General features: G+C 39.4%; 1 protein-coding gene across 1 annotated transcript in view; it reads left to right on the forward strand.

Moving 5' to 3' along the window:
* The window catches only part of PCSK1 (proprotein convertase subtilisin/kexin type 1), a 45161-nt gene that overhangs the window by 16009 nt on the left and 7254 nt on the right, over window positions 1-21898 (forward strand). Inside the window, exons 6-11 of the mRNA XM_014867508.3 lie at window positions 720-808; window positions 3567-3739; window positions 4741-4953; window positions 7446-7546; window positions 18281-18514; window positions 20805-20962. Of these exons, the coding sequence (XP_014722994.1) occupies window positions 720-808; window positions 3567-3739; window positions 4741-4953; window positions 7446-7546; window positions 18281-18514; window positions 20805-20962 (968 nt within the window). The remainder of the gene's footprint in view (window positions 1-719; window positions 809-3566; window positions 3740-4740; window positions 4954-7445; window positions 7547-18280; window positions 18515-20804; window positions 20963-21898) is intronic.

Consider the following 21898-nt stretch of genomic DNA (forward strand, 5'->3'; position numbering starts at 1 on the left):
ATTTTTTTCTCCCAAATACTCTGAAATCATAAATTACCCCCTTTGTCTAATTGAAAAACCAGTCTTGTTTAGGCTTCTGGCCCCAGTCAGAGTTGCAGGAGCACCCTAGCTTCCCAATTAGCCTGTAGTGTCTTGTTAAAATCTCAAACTCCTCTTGGTACCAGAAACCCCTCAGATGTTGTAGTTTGGTGTATGGTTAGAAGAGGGGAGAAAGGCTTGAGAGGGGTCTCTGTTCTATCATATCCTACTAGGGCTGGCCCAGGACAGCCTAATTCAAGGAAGTCACTAGGGGAAAAGTGAGGAGCCACTTCACAACCATGCAGCAGCCATTTCTTTGAAAAGGTTTCCAAAAGTGTCAGATTTGCTCATAATAGTATCCATAACTAACATTTCCTAGGTTCTTACTATATACCTACTAGCCACTGTTCTAAGTGTTCTACATACAATATCTTGTGTGATGACACAACCCTTTGAGGACAAGTAAGTTCCCCAAGGTCATACCATACTTAGTGGCAGAAGCTCGAATTTGAACTCACATACTCTGGCTCCACTACCTGGGCTCTTCATCTGATATCTATACTTCATCTAACACGGATGAGAAGAAATCCAGCAATAAGGCGGAAAAAAAAACTTAATATATTCATGTACCATGGATTCATGTGCAAAAGAAAATGTTTATCCTCATTTATATTTTATAATTCCTATTTTTTAATCCTCAGACATGGGACCAGATGTGCAGGAGAAATTGCCATGCAAGCAAATAATCACAAGTGCGGGGTTGGAGTTGCATACAATTCCAAAGTCGGAGGTAAAGCAGAGGGCCATTCCTGTAGTTGTGCACTTTAATTTGAGTCTTGCATCACCTGGTATAAATGAGGTGGGGTGGGGGACTTTCAATAACCAGAGGAAGAAATGAACTCCATGCAAAATTTGCTATGAACTTGACTGTGACTTGCAAGCAAATCAATGGATCTGGATTCCTAGGAAATGATAGCTGAAAATAGCCTATACATTTTTGTAGGGAAATAAAATGGAAATGTTGAATAGTTTTTGAGCCAAATCTAATTTTCTCAGTGTTCTGATTTAGACGGGTTTGCTATTGAGTGCTTACTAAGGGACCAAAAGGACGAGGTAAATTTAGGTGGAGGTTCTCCCTACCTCCCAATTCTGTAGTTCTTCATTTCATAGCAAAGAACAGTTTTTAAAAATAAAAAGAAAACATATTTGTTATATTAAGCTAAAGGTTATCTTTGATAGCAGGAATTTAGAATTTTTCGTTGTTTCAGTCAGCATCTTTATGGGGAAACATATGGTAGGTTCCATCAGGGCAATTTAATAAAGGAACCATTTACTAGAGTTAAAGGAAACCAACGAGGGGCCAATTAGTGTAGGCAGATGTTACCACCTTTAGGCGTAATGGAGCAGGGGGAAGGAGAGGTCAGCAGAAACTGGAGATAGAAAGCTGTGGCCATCAGAGAGATCCACTGGACAAGAGCCATGGCCTTGAGCAAAACAACAGAGTTACCTCTAGGCAGAGAGGATCCAGGGGAATGAGTACCTCACTCTCCTCTCATCCCCCAACCTCTTGCTGCTGTCTTCAGTTGGCTGAACCCAGTGGAAAGGGAAGAGAACCCACTGGTGCAGTCCGTTTTCCTGTGGAGAAGGTGGAGAGGGGATCTGCAGGGGCTCACAGAGAATATAACAATACTCTCTCCTCTTTACACTATCCCTGCCATTGGCTTTCATGGTTATGCTATAAACTTCGAGTTTCTTTTGTTCTTAAAAACTATAACCACAAGAAAGTTCAGTTGTAGAACATGTCAATGACAGTAAAATTCTTTTAAACTCTTCATAAGTATATCTTGAATTCGGTTGTGTATTCCTTTTTAGAAATCAAATATATATACATCCTGGCATAGACAATGCATCTCTCACTAACAGCATACTTAGATTTTAAATGTTATTGCTAATTCCTTTGATACTAGCATCGCCAAAGTGCAGTGTTAATTTAAGGAAAATTAAGACAGAAGGACAAATTATGTAATTACCTGGAAAAAGAAATCACTTTTTAAGTTATGATGAACTAAGCAGCTACAGTTTGTGACAGAATCATCAATATAGAGGACGAATCAGAAACAAGATTCTCAAGGTAACAGTTTGTGGCAGTGTAGCACTAAAACACGAGACTTCTGAATCCAAGTCTACTGGTGTTTTTTTTTTATTACTCCACCCTTTGATGATCTAGCCCCAAATGCATTTTTTAAATAATATTTTTCATTTATTAGGCGCCTACAACACATTATAGGCAGTGTATCCTTGAAGTTAACAGGATGGATTTGGGTGCCAGATTTCTGGGATTCAAGTCCCAGCTCCCCAGTTTCAAGCTGTGTGGCCTTGGGCAAGTCACTTTTCCTCTCTGGCTTCAGTCTCTCCACCTGTAAAATGGGTAGAATTATGGCGCCCACCTCAAATGGTTGTCATAAGGATAGATGAGTTCATACATTTAAGGCCGATAGAATGGTAGTTCCATATAGTATAGCTTCAATGCATGTGAGCTGTTATTGTCCCCACTTTACAGATGAAGAAACTGAGGCACAGAGAGGTTAACTGGTTTGCACAAGATCATGCAGCTAGTCAGTAGAAGAGCTGGGATTTTATTTTCCCAAATGCATTTTTAACCAATTTTTTTTTTATAAATATGACTTTCACTAATCACGTCAATTACATGTTCTTTTTACCTATGCTCCATAGTAAAAAATAGTGTGAAAGTCTCAGGCTGTGTACTCCATTGCATTATCAGTCTGAAGCTGAGAATAACCAGGTAGCTTCATGTATCTGTCTAAATTGCTTTTGCCTTCCTTGTTCTTGGATCCATGAGTCTGATGATGGGTGACAGCCTGTTGGAAGGCACAAAAAGCTAGCACATCTGCCTTCTCCTGATGAAAAATGATTCTCCCTCAGGAGTGAAATCCATGGCAATGATTTCATCCTTGAGATTATTTAGAAGAAAAGGAAGCATGTTCCTTGAAAATGTTTCTTAGCAAACACATAAAAGAATGGCCTCTGGGTTATTTTTAATCAGTGCTTAGAAACAAAAGTTCTTTCTCTATTTGTTAGTTTTCTATTGTGGGTAGATCTTTTCAAGCTGCGTGGTTTCCTGTACGGAATCCTTTGTGCGGCACAGGCTGGGCCACAGCCATTCGTGGTATAGTCAGGAGCAGGAGTGTTGAGGCAGGGCTGCTTGATGCCTCTTTCTGAAAGCTATCTTGTCGTTTTCAGGTTATTGGGGTAGTGAGGGAGGGGAGACATTTTGTAATCAACAGAAACCATGGGCACTGCACATGCATATAGTTATCTCTAAAGGGCAGATAAGAAAGCTTATGCAGGCAGTGACTTGTATCTTCTGTGTTCTTAGCAGCTGAGTCTCTGGCATTTAGGACATCCAGTGGTTACCCTGTTTTTGACTCTTTTGAGAGTCCTTTAAAAAAAATGATTCAGCATTGTGCCATTTTACATGTACATGCTGACATCAACTTATGTGTATGCTTGTTTGTTTTGCTGTGCAGGCATAAGAATGCTGGATGGCATTGTGACTGATGCTATTGAAGCCAGTTCAATTGGATTCAATCCTGGACATGTGGATATTTACAGTGCCAGTTGGGGCCCAAATGATGATGGGAAAACTGTGGAAGGGCCTGGCCGATTAGCCCAGAAGGCTTTTGAATATGGTGTCAAACAGGTGAGATGCTTAACACAGACCCACCTACTATGAAACCTGACCGTTTGGAAATGAGGAGGGAATGCATTTATGTGAAAAGAAATGGTTGTGGATTTCTTGTCATTGCTTACAATTTGACGTGTATTTAGAGAGCCAAATCATTCTTCAAAGGGATGGAAGTTAAGGGTTAAGAGAGTTTTCCCCATTTGGGTCTGACATTCAAAAGAGATTTATTACTCCTAGAGTATTTCTTAAGAAATACTCCTTGTATGCCTTTTCTCATTTTCCTGCTGCTTTTGGATTTTTACACTAGGTAAACTACTACCCAGACTTCTTTTAAATGCTCTGAAAATGCATCCTTAAATACAGCCACGTGCCACTTCTCACTCTGCATGTGCCTGGTGAATACTTGCGCCTTGGTTGTGCTGCTCTGTGACTTGGATTTGCTGCATTCTTGCCAGGAGTCTGAGGCCTTGTTCTGCACAGGATGAAACAAAAGTAGAAACTTTGGAGAGTGCAAATTGAAAAATCATAGAAAGGGTAGCCTTGACGAGTTCTATTCAATTGAAGAGTCCCTTTTAATGCAGCTGCAAAGCAGATCTGAATAATGCCTGATTTTGTCATTCTATCAGTCAGCCAGAAGATTCAAGGAGAAAGAAAGAGAGGAAGTTCAAAGATTCAAGTGTAGTGACATAAGCCAAGGGAAGAGTGAAAAAATATGAGTGAGTGCTAAAGGCTGGATTATGAATCTGCGTAATAAAGAAAAGCACTCGCTCAGCCCCATCCCAGAGACAGCCCAGATGAAGCAGGACAGCAGAGCCAGAGCCCAGTGGCTTATAATATACAATCTTGTGAGATTTCCAACATTGTTGCTGGAGCCCCTGGAGTTGAAACAGGCTCCTCTGAATAACTGTCTCAGAGAACTTCCTTCATGTGTTTGTTGGGGATTTTATTGGGGTGTGACAGTGACCCACAATAGATGATAATAGATGTGATATGTTCTATTCTGGCTTTTCCTTTAGGGGAGACAAGGAAAGGGTTCCATCTTCGTCTGGGCTTCCGGGAACGGGGGGCGTCAGGGAGATAACTGTGACTGTGATGGGTACACGGACAGCATCTACACCATCTCCATCAGCAGTGCCTCGCAGCAAGGCCTGTCCCCCTGGTATGCTGAGAAGTGCTCCTCCACGCTGGCCACCTCCTACAGCAGCGGCGATTACACCGATCAGAGAATCGTATGTTGCTTTTGTCTAACTCTCTGCGTAGGTAGGAGCGCATGGCTTGTGTTCAAAAGGATCGCTTGGTCAGTATCTTTGGTAAAATTGATTTGCTTAAGCTTGATGTGTCAGTTGGGGAGACTCACGCTTTCCTTACTTGAAAGCCTGGCATATATTGGAAAGTTTTCTGTGCAGGCATAATGATGCTTCTGCCAAGATGATGTTGCCTCTCTGTCATTTTTAAACTCAGCCCTGAGAAGCCTGTCATTACAAATGGCTGAGACTCCAAATGTCTATTTGGTTTGTGCGATGGCTCCCTGAAAACAGCCTTAAAGGAGATTCCAGGGTTGTAGGGGCTTTATCACTCTTGTACTTGTTGATCCTTTAATATCAGGGATACGGTCTGACTTGCCCTTTAGCAGATGATAAAAATACAGAGCATACACCAGCTACGTCTCCTAAGAACGGACGACCTGAAGAAAAATAACAGTCCAAATTTCCCCTGAGGTGAACTTCTCAGCATCCAAATAAGCAGCTCGGGAAGGTTATATGCTCAGAGAGCATCTCCAGCCCACGCTTGGCTGTGTCTTTGCTTCCATGAGTCAGACTGCCAAGGGCAATTATTGGATTTCCCTTCAAGGGCACGATGAAGATGGGCCACAGGGGCCTTTGAGAACCAAGAGAGGTACTTTTAATTTAAAAATTTAAAGCCCCAAATTTAACTCCTGACACAGAAAGAACCAAATAGCTAAAGTTCGTAGATCCTAATCTCAATGAAATAACAGGTCATGATCCAATTATACTGTGGGTGAACTCCATAATAATTAGACTGTGGAATGTTTTTAAAATTCATATTAATGGCATCTCAACAAAATTGTCAGAACTACCTTCTTCTTCATACAGGATCACTATTCTGTAACTCTGCTTTTTTCTGCAACCTACTCTGGTTTAGACGGTATAAAACTGGGGTCTCAACTTAAAAGCCCTGGCTCCCCTCTCATGCCCATACCTTAATTACTCAAAAAATAGACACTGACGTTCTACCCAGAGGTCCTTTATGGCAGGCATACTATACCTTAGAAAGGGGTCTATCAGACATGGACCCCACTTGTGTTCAGAGCTCCTGGCTGTTGTTGCCTCTGTGGGTGGTCCAGAATTGCTTTTCAGAAAATAGCCTGTTATGCATTTCGGAGCCACCATTTCAAAGACTGTCCCTCATCTGAGCTACTCGGCTCTGAAATAGGAGGAAGAGTTTCCATTTTTGTAAAGATCCCTCCTTAGGTAAATCAGCCATATGAGAGACAGCTGGTGGATTCTATTTGAGACGGTTGCAATAACATAGCCTTTGTTTTACGCAAACCTTTTCCACAGCACAGTCATCTCTGAGGGCTTACTTGCGTCAACAGGTAAAAAGGGTAATCTTGCTTCTGCAGGCCTCTGAGGAGCGGAGACACTGTAACTTGAGAAATTCAGTGACTACAAGTGGGAAGCCAAAGGAGGTGATAATAGAACAAATTATTTTTTTACACCTCCCTCCCACACATTGAAGTCTTTAGGTAAAAACCATAGTGCAGGGGCCTGGTCGGGTGTCTTGTTAGCGATCCTTTGGCCCAACTACTTATTCAGCCAGCAGCGCTGTGGTCCTTAAAGTAGATGACTGGAAGTCTTTTGGGGTTCTTCCTTTCTTCTAGGCAACCTCTTCATTAAGCTACAATTAGGCTGGGTAACTCCTTACATGCAATGATATTGTGTAAAAATGCTTTCACAGACAGGATCTCACTTTAGCCTCAGAAAACGAGTCAGGAAATGTCAACCTGGCTTTACAGATGGAGAAACCAAGTGACTCGCCCCTGGGACACATCTACTGAGCAGCAGTTTTAGAATTTGAACCCAGATCTAAGTCTAGCACACTTTCCGTTTCAAAAACTCAGCATTTTCATCAAAGTGCAAGTGTGGACACTAACTCATAGGCATAAAATTATGTCAATAGTGAGCACAAACTACACACTAAACAATTTTGTGCAAGTAGTTCAAGTGGCCAAAATTAGGATGGCTTTCCATCCTTGTGCTGAAGAGGCCGTCAAATGTCAATCTGAAGGCAAAAGGGAATTTTGCATGAGGCAGAATTTCTAAATATGCCAGACCAAACACAATGGACCTGATGATTAATGGGCCAGCATGATTCACAGTGATTTCGAAACAGTCCCTTTTTTACAGACAGCATTTCGTTGGGAATCTCAGAAGAGAAAATATTCATAGTGGGAGTACTTCATCCCCAGAAAAGGCATCCTGATGCCAGAATTATAGACAAGTTGCATATAGAGGAGAGTGAACCAAAATATCAGCAGATGGCAAACATCCGCCTGGGGTTTAAAGGAGGAAGCGGGGGAATCGAATCAGCTGAGTTTCCTGATCATAGCAGATGCAGCCCTCCGTGTGGTTAACCCCCGGGGACAGGATCACACTGCTCACATGTTCTCCCATGTTTCTTTCCTCCCGATGCCACCTAGACGAGCGCCGACCTGCACAATGACTGCACAGAGACCCACACGGGCACCTCGGCCTCAGCACCCCTGGCTGCTGGCATCTTCGCTCTGGCCCTGGAAGCAAAGTAAGGCGTGGAAAGCTTCGAATCACGTTTACTAAGGCTGCTTCTCCTTCTTTTTAATAACATGGATTGTTTTCTGAATACCTGGTTACAGTAGAAAACTAAGAAAACTACAAAAAAAAAATTAAAATAAGCTCTCTTCCTGTTAAGATCTCAATGTATATTTAATGCACACACATCTTATAAAATTGGGATCTTAATATACACATTATTTTGTAATTGTTTGAATCCACTCTATAATATATTAAGAGCTCTTTCTCATGTCTAAATCAACGTTCCCTGACCTTTAGAAACCTGCTCTTCTCCCAATCCTCCTCCCACTCAGACACCAGGCCTTCTCACTTCTGTTTATTCCCACCAGGAAAGACTTTGTCCAGATAATTTCTTGTGGGCAGTATTAGGAACAACGAGTTTATAAAACATCCTTTTTTTCAGATTATATAAGCCCAGCCCTGGAGCTGATATAACACATCAGGGGATGTGAAAATTAAAAACAGGATTTTTATCTTTTTGTAGTATGTATTATATAATGCAAATTTTATTAAAATCATCTAATCATGCTTAGATGAGCACTCTTGTCCATAAATATTGGTTATCATCTCTGATAATTTCCGCAGGCTAAATAAACACCCACAATTAGAATTTCTGGGTCAAAGGCCATGCATGTGTTAATGATTTTGATACATATTGACAAGTTACTGTCCAGAGAGACTGTACCATTTTATATTCCCACCAGCAGTGTATGTGTGAAAGTGCCACTTTCCTAAACACTTATCAAAGCTACTTTTATTAGCTTTTGAAATGTTTGCTATTTTGATGGGTGAAAATGGTATCTCGTCTTTATAGGCTTTTATTTCATTACTAATTTAGCTCAATATTTTATATTCTTTGGCCATTTATCATCTGTGATTACTTAGTTGTGACCTTGATTTTGTTTTATGGGCTTAGTTTAGAAAAGCTATTCATGCTTGGTTAGTTTGACATTTACCTTTTAGTTTTATTTACACAATTTTTAATGTTCTGAAGTTAATGTGTACACAGTTATATTTGTCAGTCTCTTTCTTTAAGGCTTTTTCCTTTGCTTTTACGCTCAGAAAAATCTTTACAACGCAAAATTAGATAAACATTTATTTATATGTCTTTTATTATGGTTCCTTTACCATATTTAAGTTCTAAATCCCCCTGGCATGTATTTTACTGTATGATGTTAAAAAGGGATGTAATAACATTTTTTCCCCTCATAATAGTTACCCAATAGTCTAACACTTAATACAGAGGAAAATATCTGTCTCACACTGTATATTCACAACTTTTTGTCTTCATTTCTGCTTTCTGATTTTGTGTGGTGAGAAGTCATTAAATGTCAAGTCAAGAGCTATGCTTGCATGATAGAGGAAGCGACTGAACTTGTAAATTACTGTTATCCTTCCTAATAAGGAGGTTATCCTAGAAGAACATCCATATTCTCCAGAGAGAGGACAAGGCAGTGCCCTTATGTCATGTTCAGCAGAGGAGGTTCAAGTAGCAGAAGAGTAGAACACCATGGCCTGTGCCACAGCTGGGAAAGCCCTGAAGTTTCTGACTCTGTGTCCAGGAGAGTCCAGCACAGCTCCAGGAGCCCTGGGGCCACCTGTGGAGTTGTGGCTTAGTCCCTGGTATCTCAGCTATGAGATGGCCACAGTGGCTAAGAAAGACAGGCCTAGCAAGGCTCACACCAAGAGTCTACCTACTTGAGGGGGCTGGGAAGATGTCTGGTAAGTGAAGAGAACATCCAGGTGCTCGATCAGAAACAGAGGGAAAGTTGAAGCTCTTGGGCCAAACAGAAGAGCTATGTTCAGGATCTGAGTTCACTTGTAACAGGAAGAGGATGGACAGAGGGCAAAGTCTATGAACACAAGCTAAGACTGGCATCAGCCGATTCAAACCATATTTGAGGAAAAATTTCGAAGCCGTAAAAAGAGCATGGAACACCTGGCTTCAGGTTCTAGGCATATAACTCCAGCTGTCTGACCTTAGGCAAGTTAATTCCCCAATGAGAGCTCAATTTACCATCTATAAAACAGAGGGGTCAGATCAGACCATCTTTTTCAAACCTCTTCCCTTTAGAAGATTCTCCAATTTGTAATGGAAGGTGTCAGCATACATAGATCATCCAACATGGAATTGTGGAGGTTGGTGGTGAGAGGTCCAGAGAGGAAGAAAATAAGGTCCTGCGAAGACAAGCAGTTGCATACAGGTGGTGAGACAGGCTTATGATGTTCATGATTTTAGGATATAAGCTTTTAGCTCTGGGGAGTTATTAAAAGAAAACCATCCTTAAAATTTTGTCTTCTCTACCTAAACCTATTAGATGTATGTAAATGTAATTAGCCAAGTATAGCCCATCCTTGTCTAGTGGCCAGCATAGTATAAATCTAGCTCAACAGATGTAATGTTAATTTCACATAAAAACTGAAATTTCAAAATTGCAATCTCTGATTTTTAAAATTTCAAACCTTTTTCTGTACAAGGAGAAAATGATCTGAGAATGGTCTAGCCTCATTAACCTTAGTTAATTTCTAATGAACCGTTTATAAAGCAGGGGCTCCATGGATTGCTATGAAATACATGGATGAGTTTCCAGGGGTCCATGAACTTCTCTGAAACTAGATGCAGAATTGTTTGTGAGTGTGTGTATGGCATTTTCCTGGGCAGTGCTTTGTAGGTTCCATCAGATTCTCACACTGTTCATGATTTAAGAGACATTAAGAGTCTACGATATCCCTGGTGCATATTAAGAATTTAATTCCTTTCATTTTGATTCAATCATCAGTAAGATGAACACAACCTATCTTAACATTTATATACTTCCTGCCAAAGTACATAGAGATTATTGAGATGTCTGTTCTCACATAGACAATTTTCTGAACTCTATTCAATTGTCTATACCGAGATGATTAGTTCAGAAAATCTGAATGCCGGAATGTCTAGAAGTGTCCCTAGATGGTCAAGGTTAGAAGGATCATTTAACCATGTGCCACTCCTCAAGAAATAACTGTGGAGAATGAAGAAGAACTCGGGGCTAAATTTATCAAGAATAATAACATTCAGTATTCATCATGTTCTTACTACGACCAGGCACTGTGCTAACCTCTTTATAAACAATACTAATCCTTACAACATCCTTGTGACATAGAAATTAAGAGTTACATTTAATAAATGAAACTGAGGCTTAGAGAGGTTGAGAAATGTAACCAAGATCCCACAAAGAGATTCAAAATGAGGTCTATCTGACCCCAAAACCTGTGCCACCAGCAACTACACTACACTACCTCCCATTGCCCTGTAAAGAAGAGGAAACATTGAATGCCAGCCCATCATCCCCTCAAAGAGAGGGGGGGTCAGAAGATGGGGGCTCATAAAGGAACATCATAGCTCTCATCTGTCTATGAGTTCCTCATCAAAGGCTCCTGTCACAAGCAGACTACTTACTATGACACAGTAAATATTACACAGCTGGAGCACTGGGGATCGCGAAGAGGAGAGGGAAGAAGAAAGAATGGCTTATGGCTCAAATATATAGAGAGGAATACTTTCCTTCCTTAGAAGAGTGTTTCTTGGACACCAGCATATATAATAATCACCTTATTCTGCATAAACCTTGAGAGTTTATTTAGTATACAGATTCCTAAGTCCTATTGCCAGCAACTCAGATCCAGAAGTTTCTGGTATTTGGCCTACGAATCCACATTTTTAACAAGTATCCCAGGCAGTTTTAATGCTGGTAGTTATCTTAGCCAAATTTTGAGAAACAGCTGCAATAAAGAGTTACTTTAAAACTGTGTTTTCCTAACACCTCATCCAGCTGTTATTGGGAAGATCCCCATTAGGGTACTTAATAAGCATATCCTGGATATATATCTATATATATATACACATATACACACACACACGCTAAGGGATACATATATATATATACATGCACACTAATAAAGACAGGAACTGCTTAGATAAATGCCCATGGCACCATTATTATGTAGTGAGAATATCTAGGAAAGATGGCAGAAAATAACCTGTCTTCTGAAGAGAGTGCAAAGGAATCAATAATTTGTAATAAAGAACAAAGATTTTGAAGTGAAATATTGAATCCCCTCCCACCTTTGGAGGCATTAAACAAACATGAACCAATCTCCTGTTTTCATTAAAGGCTGGAGAAAGGGAAATGGGCTTTCAATGCTGCATGAAACCTCTACATAAATCCCATTAAAAAAATCCTTGACTCATTGGGTTGTGAAGTGTTGGAAAGTCTCCAGGTTAGAAAATCTTCCACATCCAGGCTCACTTTGATGTGATTAGAGGCTGAACCAGGTAGCCTCTAAAACTTTTTCACTTTAGAATTTTGTCTTCAGATTTCTTTCCCTACACTCTTCTAATTAGAAGCAATGCTTCACTTCAACGTTTAATTCCATAACCCTTATTTTCTATAAACATATCCTTGATTAGCAACCCAATGCAGTATTAAAAAATTTAATTATTGTGGATGCTGTTGAGCACTAATTAACAAAGGAAGGTTTTCAGCAACGAGATGCACTATTGTTAGAAGCTCCTTTTCATTTATGAAATGCAATCGCATGAATGAAGAAGAACTTTGTTAGGAAAATTGGCTTAATTTTTCTAATTGCATGACAATGAAGCCTCCTTAAATATTTTGCAAAGAATAAGTAAAAGAAAATAAAAAACAATGAAACTTGCAACTAAATATAAAACAAACGCTCTACTATAGCAATATAGAAAGTCTATCCTTTGTGTTTGATTATCATGATGATCACTATCAAGACCCTGCCTTATGCTTCCATAGTACACTTCATCCCAACCTCCATAACACACCTGTTCACACTGATGGTCTGAATGGGAGGTTGGTATGTTGCCTATTGACCACCTTGATAAGGGGCTTTTACCTAAAACTCCCTTTAAAAGACTGGAAGGAAGCAAGAATTTCAATAAAAGTGCTTTATAGGACAGACCTGGTTTCTACACTGAGAAAATAGCCATTTATGCTCAGCTAGTTAGTTATTCCTGAATGTGGGATGGCCGGCGTGGAAACAAGATCTACAACGAGGTATTTATGACATTGGGCAGATAGGAGGTCTGAATAGCAAGGAATTCTGGAGGTTGTCACACTCAACCCTCTCATCTTATAGATGAGTCAGCTCAGGCCCAGGGAGATGAAGTGACTTGCTTTAAGGTCACCCAGGTCCTTGGTAGTAGAAGATAGTTTAATGTGTCTTCTGTTACGCCCTATTTTGACTCCATGATTTGGAAAGATTTCTGATTGTCTTAATTAGTTATATGTTTGCATTCTCTCTTCTAACTCTTATTATTTTAGCTATAACATAGACAGTTTTTTTTATTATAAACATAAAATCATGTCCTACCCTCAGATATTTTGGTTCAGCAAGTGTGGTGGGACTCAGGAACTTTACAAGAGTAAAGTTATTCTTTTTATTATTTACAAGAGTACCAGGTGATTATGATGCAGGCTGTCTGGAACCCATGAGAATCACAGAACTGGAGTCTTTCTAAGGCCTCCATCAGTCACTCTGTGGGGTTAAGTGATGTTTGTCAGGCACTCAGCTGAGCTGAGAGTGTACTGAGCTGCCAGGTGTCAGAATAGTCAATTAAAGCAACAAACCAAAAATGAAAGAGTTAAGCCTTTAATGGCTCACTTGGTGGTGTAAGGCAGAGTCTAAAACCAGAGAAAATGCTGACTCCCCCTATTCCATTTTCCCCCACGGACAGGTGCACCAGTGGAGGGTCAGGTGGAGCATCACAGACATGGGAGTTGTCTCACTGCTGAGGGAGCCCCAACAAAAGACTCTCTTAGTTTTATGGACTCTGGGGTGCGGGTGGGGTGAGGTGGAAGGCCAGGAGTGGAGAAGTACTGGGAACTGAGTCAGAGTGGGATAAAGTGTCTTCAAGGTTTCTCCCTCCTTCCCCTGTAAGGAGGCCTTGGCAGAGACACCTGAAGAAGACCTCTGACCAAGGCCTCAAATAAGAAGACCTAGGAATGAAGTCGCAGGGGCTAGGAATGTAAATATGGGAAGAACTTGACCAGGGAGGGGCGCCTGAGTTCTTGACTGCAACTCCCTTCAGAAACTGCGATGCATGGTCTGTGCACACAGGCTGGCGCGGGGAGGGCAGCTTCCCTGTGAGGCCCGCCAGGTAGAGTCTTTGTAATGCCTGTGATGAGGCCGGGATTTTTAACCAGGAGCTGGACTCCTCAATGTTCAGGAATGTACATTGCTTCTTTCTTGTCACCAGGGGATTGTTTAACCAGTAAATTATGGTCTCTGGGGAGAAAACAGCAAATTGAGCCAGAGTCCCCTGATGGTTATTTCACAACCTAGTGATGAGAGAGAAACCTTGAGGACTAAACACTTGGGCATTTATTTATTAAATAATGCTTGATTAGCTTGATAGAAACAATGCAGGTCTCAAAGCCAAGGAAAAGTTTGAGATCTTGAAAGAATCTCATGACAAGTGGCAATAAGTTTTAAAATTATATTTGGGGCTATTTAACACTTAGGTACCTTCAATCATCCAACCAGCCAATATTTACTCAGCATATACCTGGCATATACATCCAGCCAACCAATATTTACTCAGCATATGCCTGCATTCTTCTGAGACCTTGCTACACATCGCAGAAGAAGGCAGATAAAAATCTCAGCCCTTCTCATGGCTAATTCTAGCAGGAGAGACAGATATTAATAATACACAAAACAAATGAGTTGTCCCATGTGTTAGAAGGTGATAAGTACTGTAGAAGAAAAAAGTATAGCAGGATAAGAGAGCTCAGGAGCATGTGGGGAGAACTGAAATTTTAAATAGGGTGATCAGAGAAGGCTTCATCTTCTTTTTAATAGACCCAACAATCCTATGCATCTCTGATTTATCTTTATATTGCTGCTAAAGTAAGTTTACTAAGACTTCTGATTATACCATTTTCTTGCTCAAAAATCCTTGATGATTCCCCATTGCTGAAAGGGTAAAGTATAAGCTCCTCTTCCTGGCATTCAAATCCTCGCTCTCTGGCTCAGTACTCCTCATTGCCTCTTCCCTGCCCCAGCAGACCAGACTATTCACTGTACTCTGGCCACATCCTGTACCTTCCTCCCTCAGAGGTTTGGCTCCATTGCCTCATCCCCTTTTCTCTCTCTCCACTTCACTTTGTTGTTGTTAATTTTCTTTTTTCTTAATTTATTTTATTGAGGTCACATTGGTTTATAACATTATATAAATTTCAGGTGTACATCATTATATTTTGACTTCTGTACGGACTGTATCCTGTTCACGACCAAACGTCTAGTTTCCATCCATCACCATACCCAATATGTATGTGCCCCTTTAGCCCTCCCCCCACTCACCTCCCCTCTGTTAATCTCCTTATCTGAGTATTTGTTCATTTGTTTATCTTCCACATACAAGTGAAGTCATACAGTAATTATCTTTCTCCCTCTGACTTATTTTGCTTAGCATAAAACCCTCAAGTTCTATGCATGTTGTTGCAAATGGAATGATTTCGTCATTTTTTGTGGCTGAGTAGTATTCCATCGTATATACATACTATATCTTCTTTATCCATTCACCCATTGATGGCCACTTAGGTTGCTTTCCAGTCTTGGCTATTGCAAATAATGCTGCAGTGAACATAGGGGTACATGTATGTTTTCAAATTAGTGTTTTCATGTTCTACTGGATAAATACCCAAAAGTGGAATACCTGGATCATATGGCATTTCTATTGTTAATTTTTAAAGAAATCTCCATACTGTTTTGCATGGTGGCTGCACCAATTTATATTCCCAGGACCATATGAGAGCTCCTTTTTCTCTATATCCTCTCTAAGACTTGTTATTTCTTGTCTTTTTAATAATCGCCATTCTGATGGGTGTGAGGTGATATCTCATTGTAGTTTTGATTTGCATTTCCCTAATAATTAGTGACATTGAACATGTTTTCATGTGCCTATTGGCCATCTGTATATCATCTTTGGAAAAATGTCTGCTCGTATCCTCTGCCTATTTTTTGATTGGGTTGTTCATGGTTTTTTTTGTTGTTGAGCTGTATGAGTTCTTTATATATTTTGGATATTAACCCCTTATCAGATATACGATTTGCAAATATTTTCTCCCACTTGGTGGGTTGTCGTTTTGTTTTGTTGATGGTTACCTGCACCATGCAGAAGCTTTTTAGTTTGATGTAGTCCCGTTTGTTTATTTTTTCCTTTGTTTCCCTTGCCTGAGTAGTCAGGGTATTTGAAAAGATACTGCTAAGACCAATGTCAAAAGACATACTGCCTATGTTTTCTTCTAGGAGTTTTATGGTTTCAGGTCTTACATTCAAACCTTTAATCCATTAATTATGAGTTAATTTTTGTGTATGGTATGAGACAATGGTCTACTTTCATTCTTTTGCATGTGGCTGTCCAGTTTTCCAAACAACATTTATTGAAAAGATGCTCCTTTCTCCACTGTGTTCTCGGCTCATTTGTTGAAGATTAGCTGTCCACAGATGTATGGGTTTATTTATGGGCTCTCAATTCTGTTCCATTGATCTGTGCCAGTGTGTCTGGTTTTGTGCCAGTACCATGCTGTTTTGATTACTATAGCTTTGTAGTATATTTGAAGTCAGGGATTGTGATCCTCCAGCTTTGTTCTTTTTTCTCAGGATTGCTTTGGCTATTTGGGGTCTTTGTTTTTCCACATACATTTTAGGATTCTTTGTTCTATTTCCGTGAAGAATGTCATTGGAATTCTGATTGGGATTGCATTGAATCTGTAGATTGCTTTAGGTAAAATGAACATTTTAACTATGTTTACTCTTCCAATCCATGAGTATGGAATATCTTCCTATTTCTTTATGTCTTCTTTGATCTCTTTCAGTAATGTCTTATAGTTTTCAGTGTATAAGTCTTTCACCTTCTTGGTTAAATTTATTCCTAGATATTTTATTATTTTTGTTGCCATTATAAATGGGATTATATTCTTGATTTCTCTTTCTGTCAGTTCATTGTTAGTGTACAGAAATGCGACTGCTTTTTTTTTTTTTTAAGATTTTATTTTTTCCTTTTTCTCCCCAAAGCCCCCCGGTACATAGTTGTATATTCTTCATTGTGGGTCCTTCTAGTTGTGGCATGTGGGACGCTTCCTCAGCATGGTTTGACGAGCAGTGCCATGTCCGCGCCCAGGATTCGAACCAACGAAACACTGGGCCGCCTGCAGCAGAGCGCGCAAACCTAACCACTCGGCCATGGGGCCAGCCCCAATGCGACTGCTTTTTGAATGTTGATTTTGTACCCTGCAAATTTACTGTATTTGCTAATTATTTCTAATAGCTTTTTGTGGATTTTTAAGAGTTTTCTATATATAGAATCACGTCATCTACAAATAGTGACAGTTTTACTTCTCCCTTTCCAATTTGTATCCCTTTTATTTCCTTTTCTTGCTTAACTGCTCTGGCTTGGACTTCCAATACTATGTTGAATAAGAGCAGTAAGAATGGGCGCCCTTGTCTTGTTCCTGATCTTAGAGGAATAGCTTTCAGTTTTTCCCCATTGAGTATGATGTTGGCTGTGGGTTTGTCATATATGACCTTTATTATGTTGAGGCACTTCCCTTCTATATTCATTTTATTGGGAGTTTTTATCATAAATGGATGTTGGATCTTGTCAAATGCTTTCTCTGCATCTATTGTCTCTCCCCTTCTTGACATTCTACCCACCCTTCAAAGTTCGGCTCAAATATTTCCTCCCAGTAAAGTCTTCCTAGATCTTTCCATCCTGAAAGAATTCTTTCTCCTCTAAACTCCTACAATACAGTATGAACAGATATAGTATAGTTATAAAAAGACTTAGTTCTTTTACTAGATTGTAAGCTTCTTAAAGACAAGAACCACCTCCTTGAATATACCCACAGTATTCAGCATAGTGCCTTGAAAGAATGATTTCAAGTAACTAAGAGTTTCTTGACACTTTTGCTCTGTAAAGAAAAGATGCGGGGCTGGCCGAATGGTTGAGTGGTTAAGTTCACGCGCTCGGCTTGAGTGGCCCAGGGTTTCACCAGTTTGAATCCTGGGTGCAGACATGGCACCGCTCATCAGGTCATGCTGAGGCGGCATCCCACATACCACAACTAGAAGGACTCACAACTAAAATAAATACAACTGTGTACTGAGGGACATTGGGGAGCAAAAGTAAAAATAAAATCTTTAAAAAAAAAAAAAAAGAAAAGGGGCAAGAAATATTTAAGAACAGGTAGCCAGCCTGTGCCTTTAAAGTCATCTGAGTCTTAAGAAGGAAGTCAAGCCCTCATCTGTGGATTCATAATGCTGAAAATGCTAAAGCTGTTAATGGACAGCAGAAGACAGGAAGACACAAAGGAAATGTCATTTTTAACTTTTCTCCAGTTAAATTTAAGTAATTAGAAATCAAGGACCAAGTCCTACATTTCTACAATGCTAAAGCCCAAATTTTATTCATAGTAAGAGCTTAACTTACATGGCATGGGGAATTTTCAGTACTCTATTTTGAATTCTGAATGAAAAGACATACCAATAGTCATACACACTAGAATTACATAAGTACAGTTGCAAAAGGCACTTCATAATCTCTGAATGGAGATGCTTGTTTTTAGCGTTTGCATTTGCAAGGAAACTTCATTTTGTCCCTGAAAGATATTTTGGGTCATTTCCCTTCCAGTCCAAATCTCACCTGGCGAGATATGCAGCACCTGGTTGTCTGGACCTCTGAGTATGACCCACTGGCCAATAACCCCGGATGGAAAAAGAATGGAGCAGGCTTGATGGTGAATAGTAGATTTGGATTTGGGTTGCTAAATGCCAAAGCTCTGGTGGATTTAGCTGAGCCCAGGACCTGGAGCAGCGTGCCTGAGAAGAAAGAGTGTGTTGTGAAGGACAATGACTTTGAGCCCAGGTAAGTGACTCTAAGAATTTTAAACAAGTGTGTGTCCGTGGCACTATTTGATTATGATGTTTGTCACTCTGCCTAATTCTTTTCTCACCTACCCTTCTGAAGTAGACAGAGACGGCATTTGACAGTGTTCCCTGTGGGTCCATGGAGAATCACTGAGAAATCAAAGATCTGTGAATCATGTTAGCATATTGGCATTTTCCTCTCATAGCCTACCTACCATATGGCATAAGTGTAAGGTACACCATTGTTTTACATACCACCAAGAAAAATCACTACCAATTAAACTATTACCAGCCATCAGTTTTAAGATTCATCCAAAATTCAAAGATATTAAAATATTTTTAAAAGTGCATCTTAGGATTGATGAAATGCAGCACTTGGCAACCAGTATTATCCAGAACCTTCCAAAAGAACCTCAGTTCATGCCACAGTGTTGTGATTCATAACTTTTCCATGAAAGGTCCTTTATCATACTGCTTTTACATAGACCACACCTGGCCCACCACATCTGGCTATAGAATCAGAATTTGATGTGACTATTTTGTTGAGTCTATCAAGACAACCATGATTATACTGAAGACCCACTTACACACAATGCCTAAGGATGGGAGGCTTAGGGCACATGCATTAGGAAGAGAAAATCATTTCTTAAGAGGGTCTATTGCAGTAATGGACCACTTTTTGAAGGATATAAGACAAACCTGCCTAAATTTGATTCCAAAGCAAATAGCATTGTATTCAAATATATGCGTTCCTTACCACTTTCTTTTCTTTTTACTGTGATAAGAAAACTTAACATGAAATCTACCCTCTTAACAAATTTTTAAGTGTACAGTACATTATTGTTAACTATAGGTAAAATGTTGTACAGCTGATCTCTAGAACTTATCTTGCTTAACTGAAACTTTATGCCCATGGATTAAGAAGTTACCATTTCCTGAAGCCCCTAGCTCCAGGCAACCACTATTCCACTCTTCGATTTTATGAATTTGACTATTTTAGAGAGCACAGAAGTGGAATCATGCAGTATTTATCTTCCTGTTACTGGCTTATTTCACTTAGCATAATGTCCTCAAGGTTCATCCATATTGTCACATAGTGCAGAATTTCCTTTTTTGTTAAAGCTGACTAATATTCCATTGTAAGTATATACCACATTTTCTTTATCCATTCATCTGTCGATGGACATTTAGCTTGTTTCCACATCTTGACTGTTGTACATAGTGTTGCAATGAACATAGGAGTGCTAATATCTCTCTGAGCTTCGGATTTCAATTCTTTTGGATAAATATCCAGAAATGGGGTTGCTGGATCACATGGTACCTCTATTTTTAATTTTTTGAGGAACCTCTATACTGTTTTCCATAGTGGCTGAACCATTTTGCATTCCCACCAATTGTACAAGGGTTCAAATTTCTCCATATCCTCACCAACGCTTGTCTTTTGTTTTTTTGATAATAGCCGTCCTGACAGGTTTTATAGTTTTGATTTGTATTTCCCTGATGACTAGTGATGGTGAGCATTTTTTCATATGTTAGTCAATAGAAATGTCTATTTAGGTCCTTAGCTCATTAGTGAATTGGGTTATTCGTTTTTTTGCTATTGAGTTGTAGGGGTTTGTATATATTTTGAAGATTAATTCCTTATCAGATATTGTCTCCCATTCTATAGGTTGTCTTTGCTCTGCAGAAGCTTTTTAGTTTGATGTAGTCCCACTTGTTTATTTTTATTTTTGCTGTCTGTGGTTTTGGTGTCTTATCTACGAAATCACTGTCAAGACCAATGTCATGATGCTTTTTCCCTATGTTTTCTTCACAGAGTTTTACAGTTTCAGGGCTTATGCTTAAGTCTTTAGCCCATTTTTGGTTGATTTTTGCATATGGTGTTAGATAAGGGTCCAGTTTCATCCTTTTGCTTGTGGATATCCAGTTTTCCCAGCACCATTTGTGGGAGAGACTACCCTTTCCCATTGTTTGCCCATTCTTGAAATCATTTTTAAATCAGGAAATGTGATGCCTCTAGCTTTGTTCTTCTTTCTCAGGAGTGATTTGGCTATTTGTGCTCTTTTGTGGTTCCACATAAATTGTAGAGGTTTTTTTTAATTTGGGTAAAAATCTTACCCATTGTCTTATGCATTAAAATTCATTTATACCCAATCCTGAATTGGGTTCTGCTCATAACAGGGAGAGAAAGCCTAGCTGAGTAGTTAAGGGTAATATGTACATATCTGCATAAAATGCAAGGAAGAAAAGATACGTTATATTCAGTGATGATTCTTTAATGTATTTAGAGCCTTGACAGCTAATGGAGAAGTTATCATTGAAATTCCAACAAGAGCTTGTGAAGGACAAGAAAATGCTATCAAGTCCTTGGAACACGTGCAATTTGAAGCAACGATTGAATATTCCCGCAGAGGAGATCTTCATGTCACACTCACTTCTGCTGCTGGTAAATTAAAAAAAAAAACCTTCAAGAGTTTCTTCTAAACTCTTTGTTTAAATTTTTAAGTGTAAGTTAAATAATTTCAAATCAATGATTGTTTTCGTTTATTTAGAGGACTAAGTCTTCCAATAGATATTTTTAAGTCTTAAAAAATATGCTAATTTTTAATTCATCTTTCTTGGCATCAGAACTCCACCCCACTCATTCCCACTGGTCCTTAGATAAACGGAGAATGAAGATTATTCAAATAATACCAATTAATAAACTTTCCTGGAGTCACACATTTTCAAGCTGTGCTCGCTTTCCCAGGTCACTAATATATCATTTGTTTCTCTCAGGTAATGCATTATTGAAAGTTACTCTGATAATTAATTTAAAAAGCTGACAAATATATCAGACACATACGATAAATCAATTGAAAAACTGAGAATTCTGATCCATGAAAGAGGGTTGAAAAGACTAACAAATTTTTCATGATGATGTGATTAAGGCCACATGATATGATATCTGCACATCTCCCTTTCCTGAGAGGGTGCTAATTCAGAAGAGATCCTGGATGGGAAAGAGTTTGTGAGCCATAAACCACAATCCAACCAGGGGAAGCTATCCCAATACTCTTTCACGTTTTAGTAGGATTCAACGGACTAAATTCAATTTCTATAGGTGATACATGAGGAAAGATGAGTTACCTCTGTAATCTCCTTCCAGGATATGAACTTCCTAGAAGACTGGAGTAGGCTCTGTTAATTTTGGAGTTATGCTTTCTAGATGTCTTAGAATTGATCTGAAGTATTTGTGGAATGCTTTTTCATTGATAGCCCTATGGTTCATTTGACTGTTTCGCTTAGAAAGAAATATTATTTATTGATCTATAGAGAGCTTGGATTTGAAATTTTAGAGTTACTCCTAGTTTTTATATGACAAGAGACTATTAAATTAATC

This window comes from Equus asinus, chromosome 9 (genome assembly GCF_041296235.1).
Source record: "Equus asinus isolate D_3611 breed Donkey chromosome 9, EquAss-T2T_v2, whole genome shotgun sequence".
Classification (NCBI taxonomy): domain Eukaryota; kingdom Metazoa; phylum Chordata; class Mammalia; order Perissodactyla; family Equidae; genus Equus; species Equus asinus.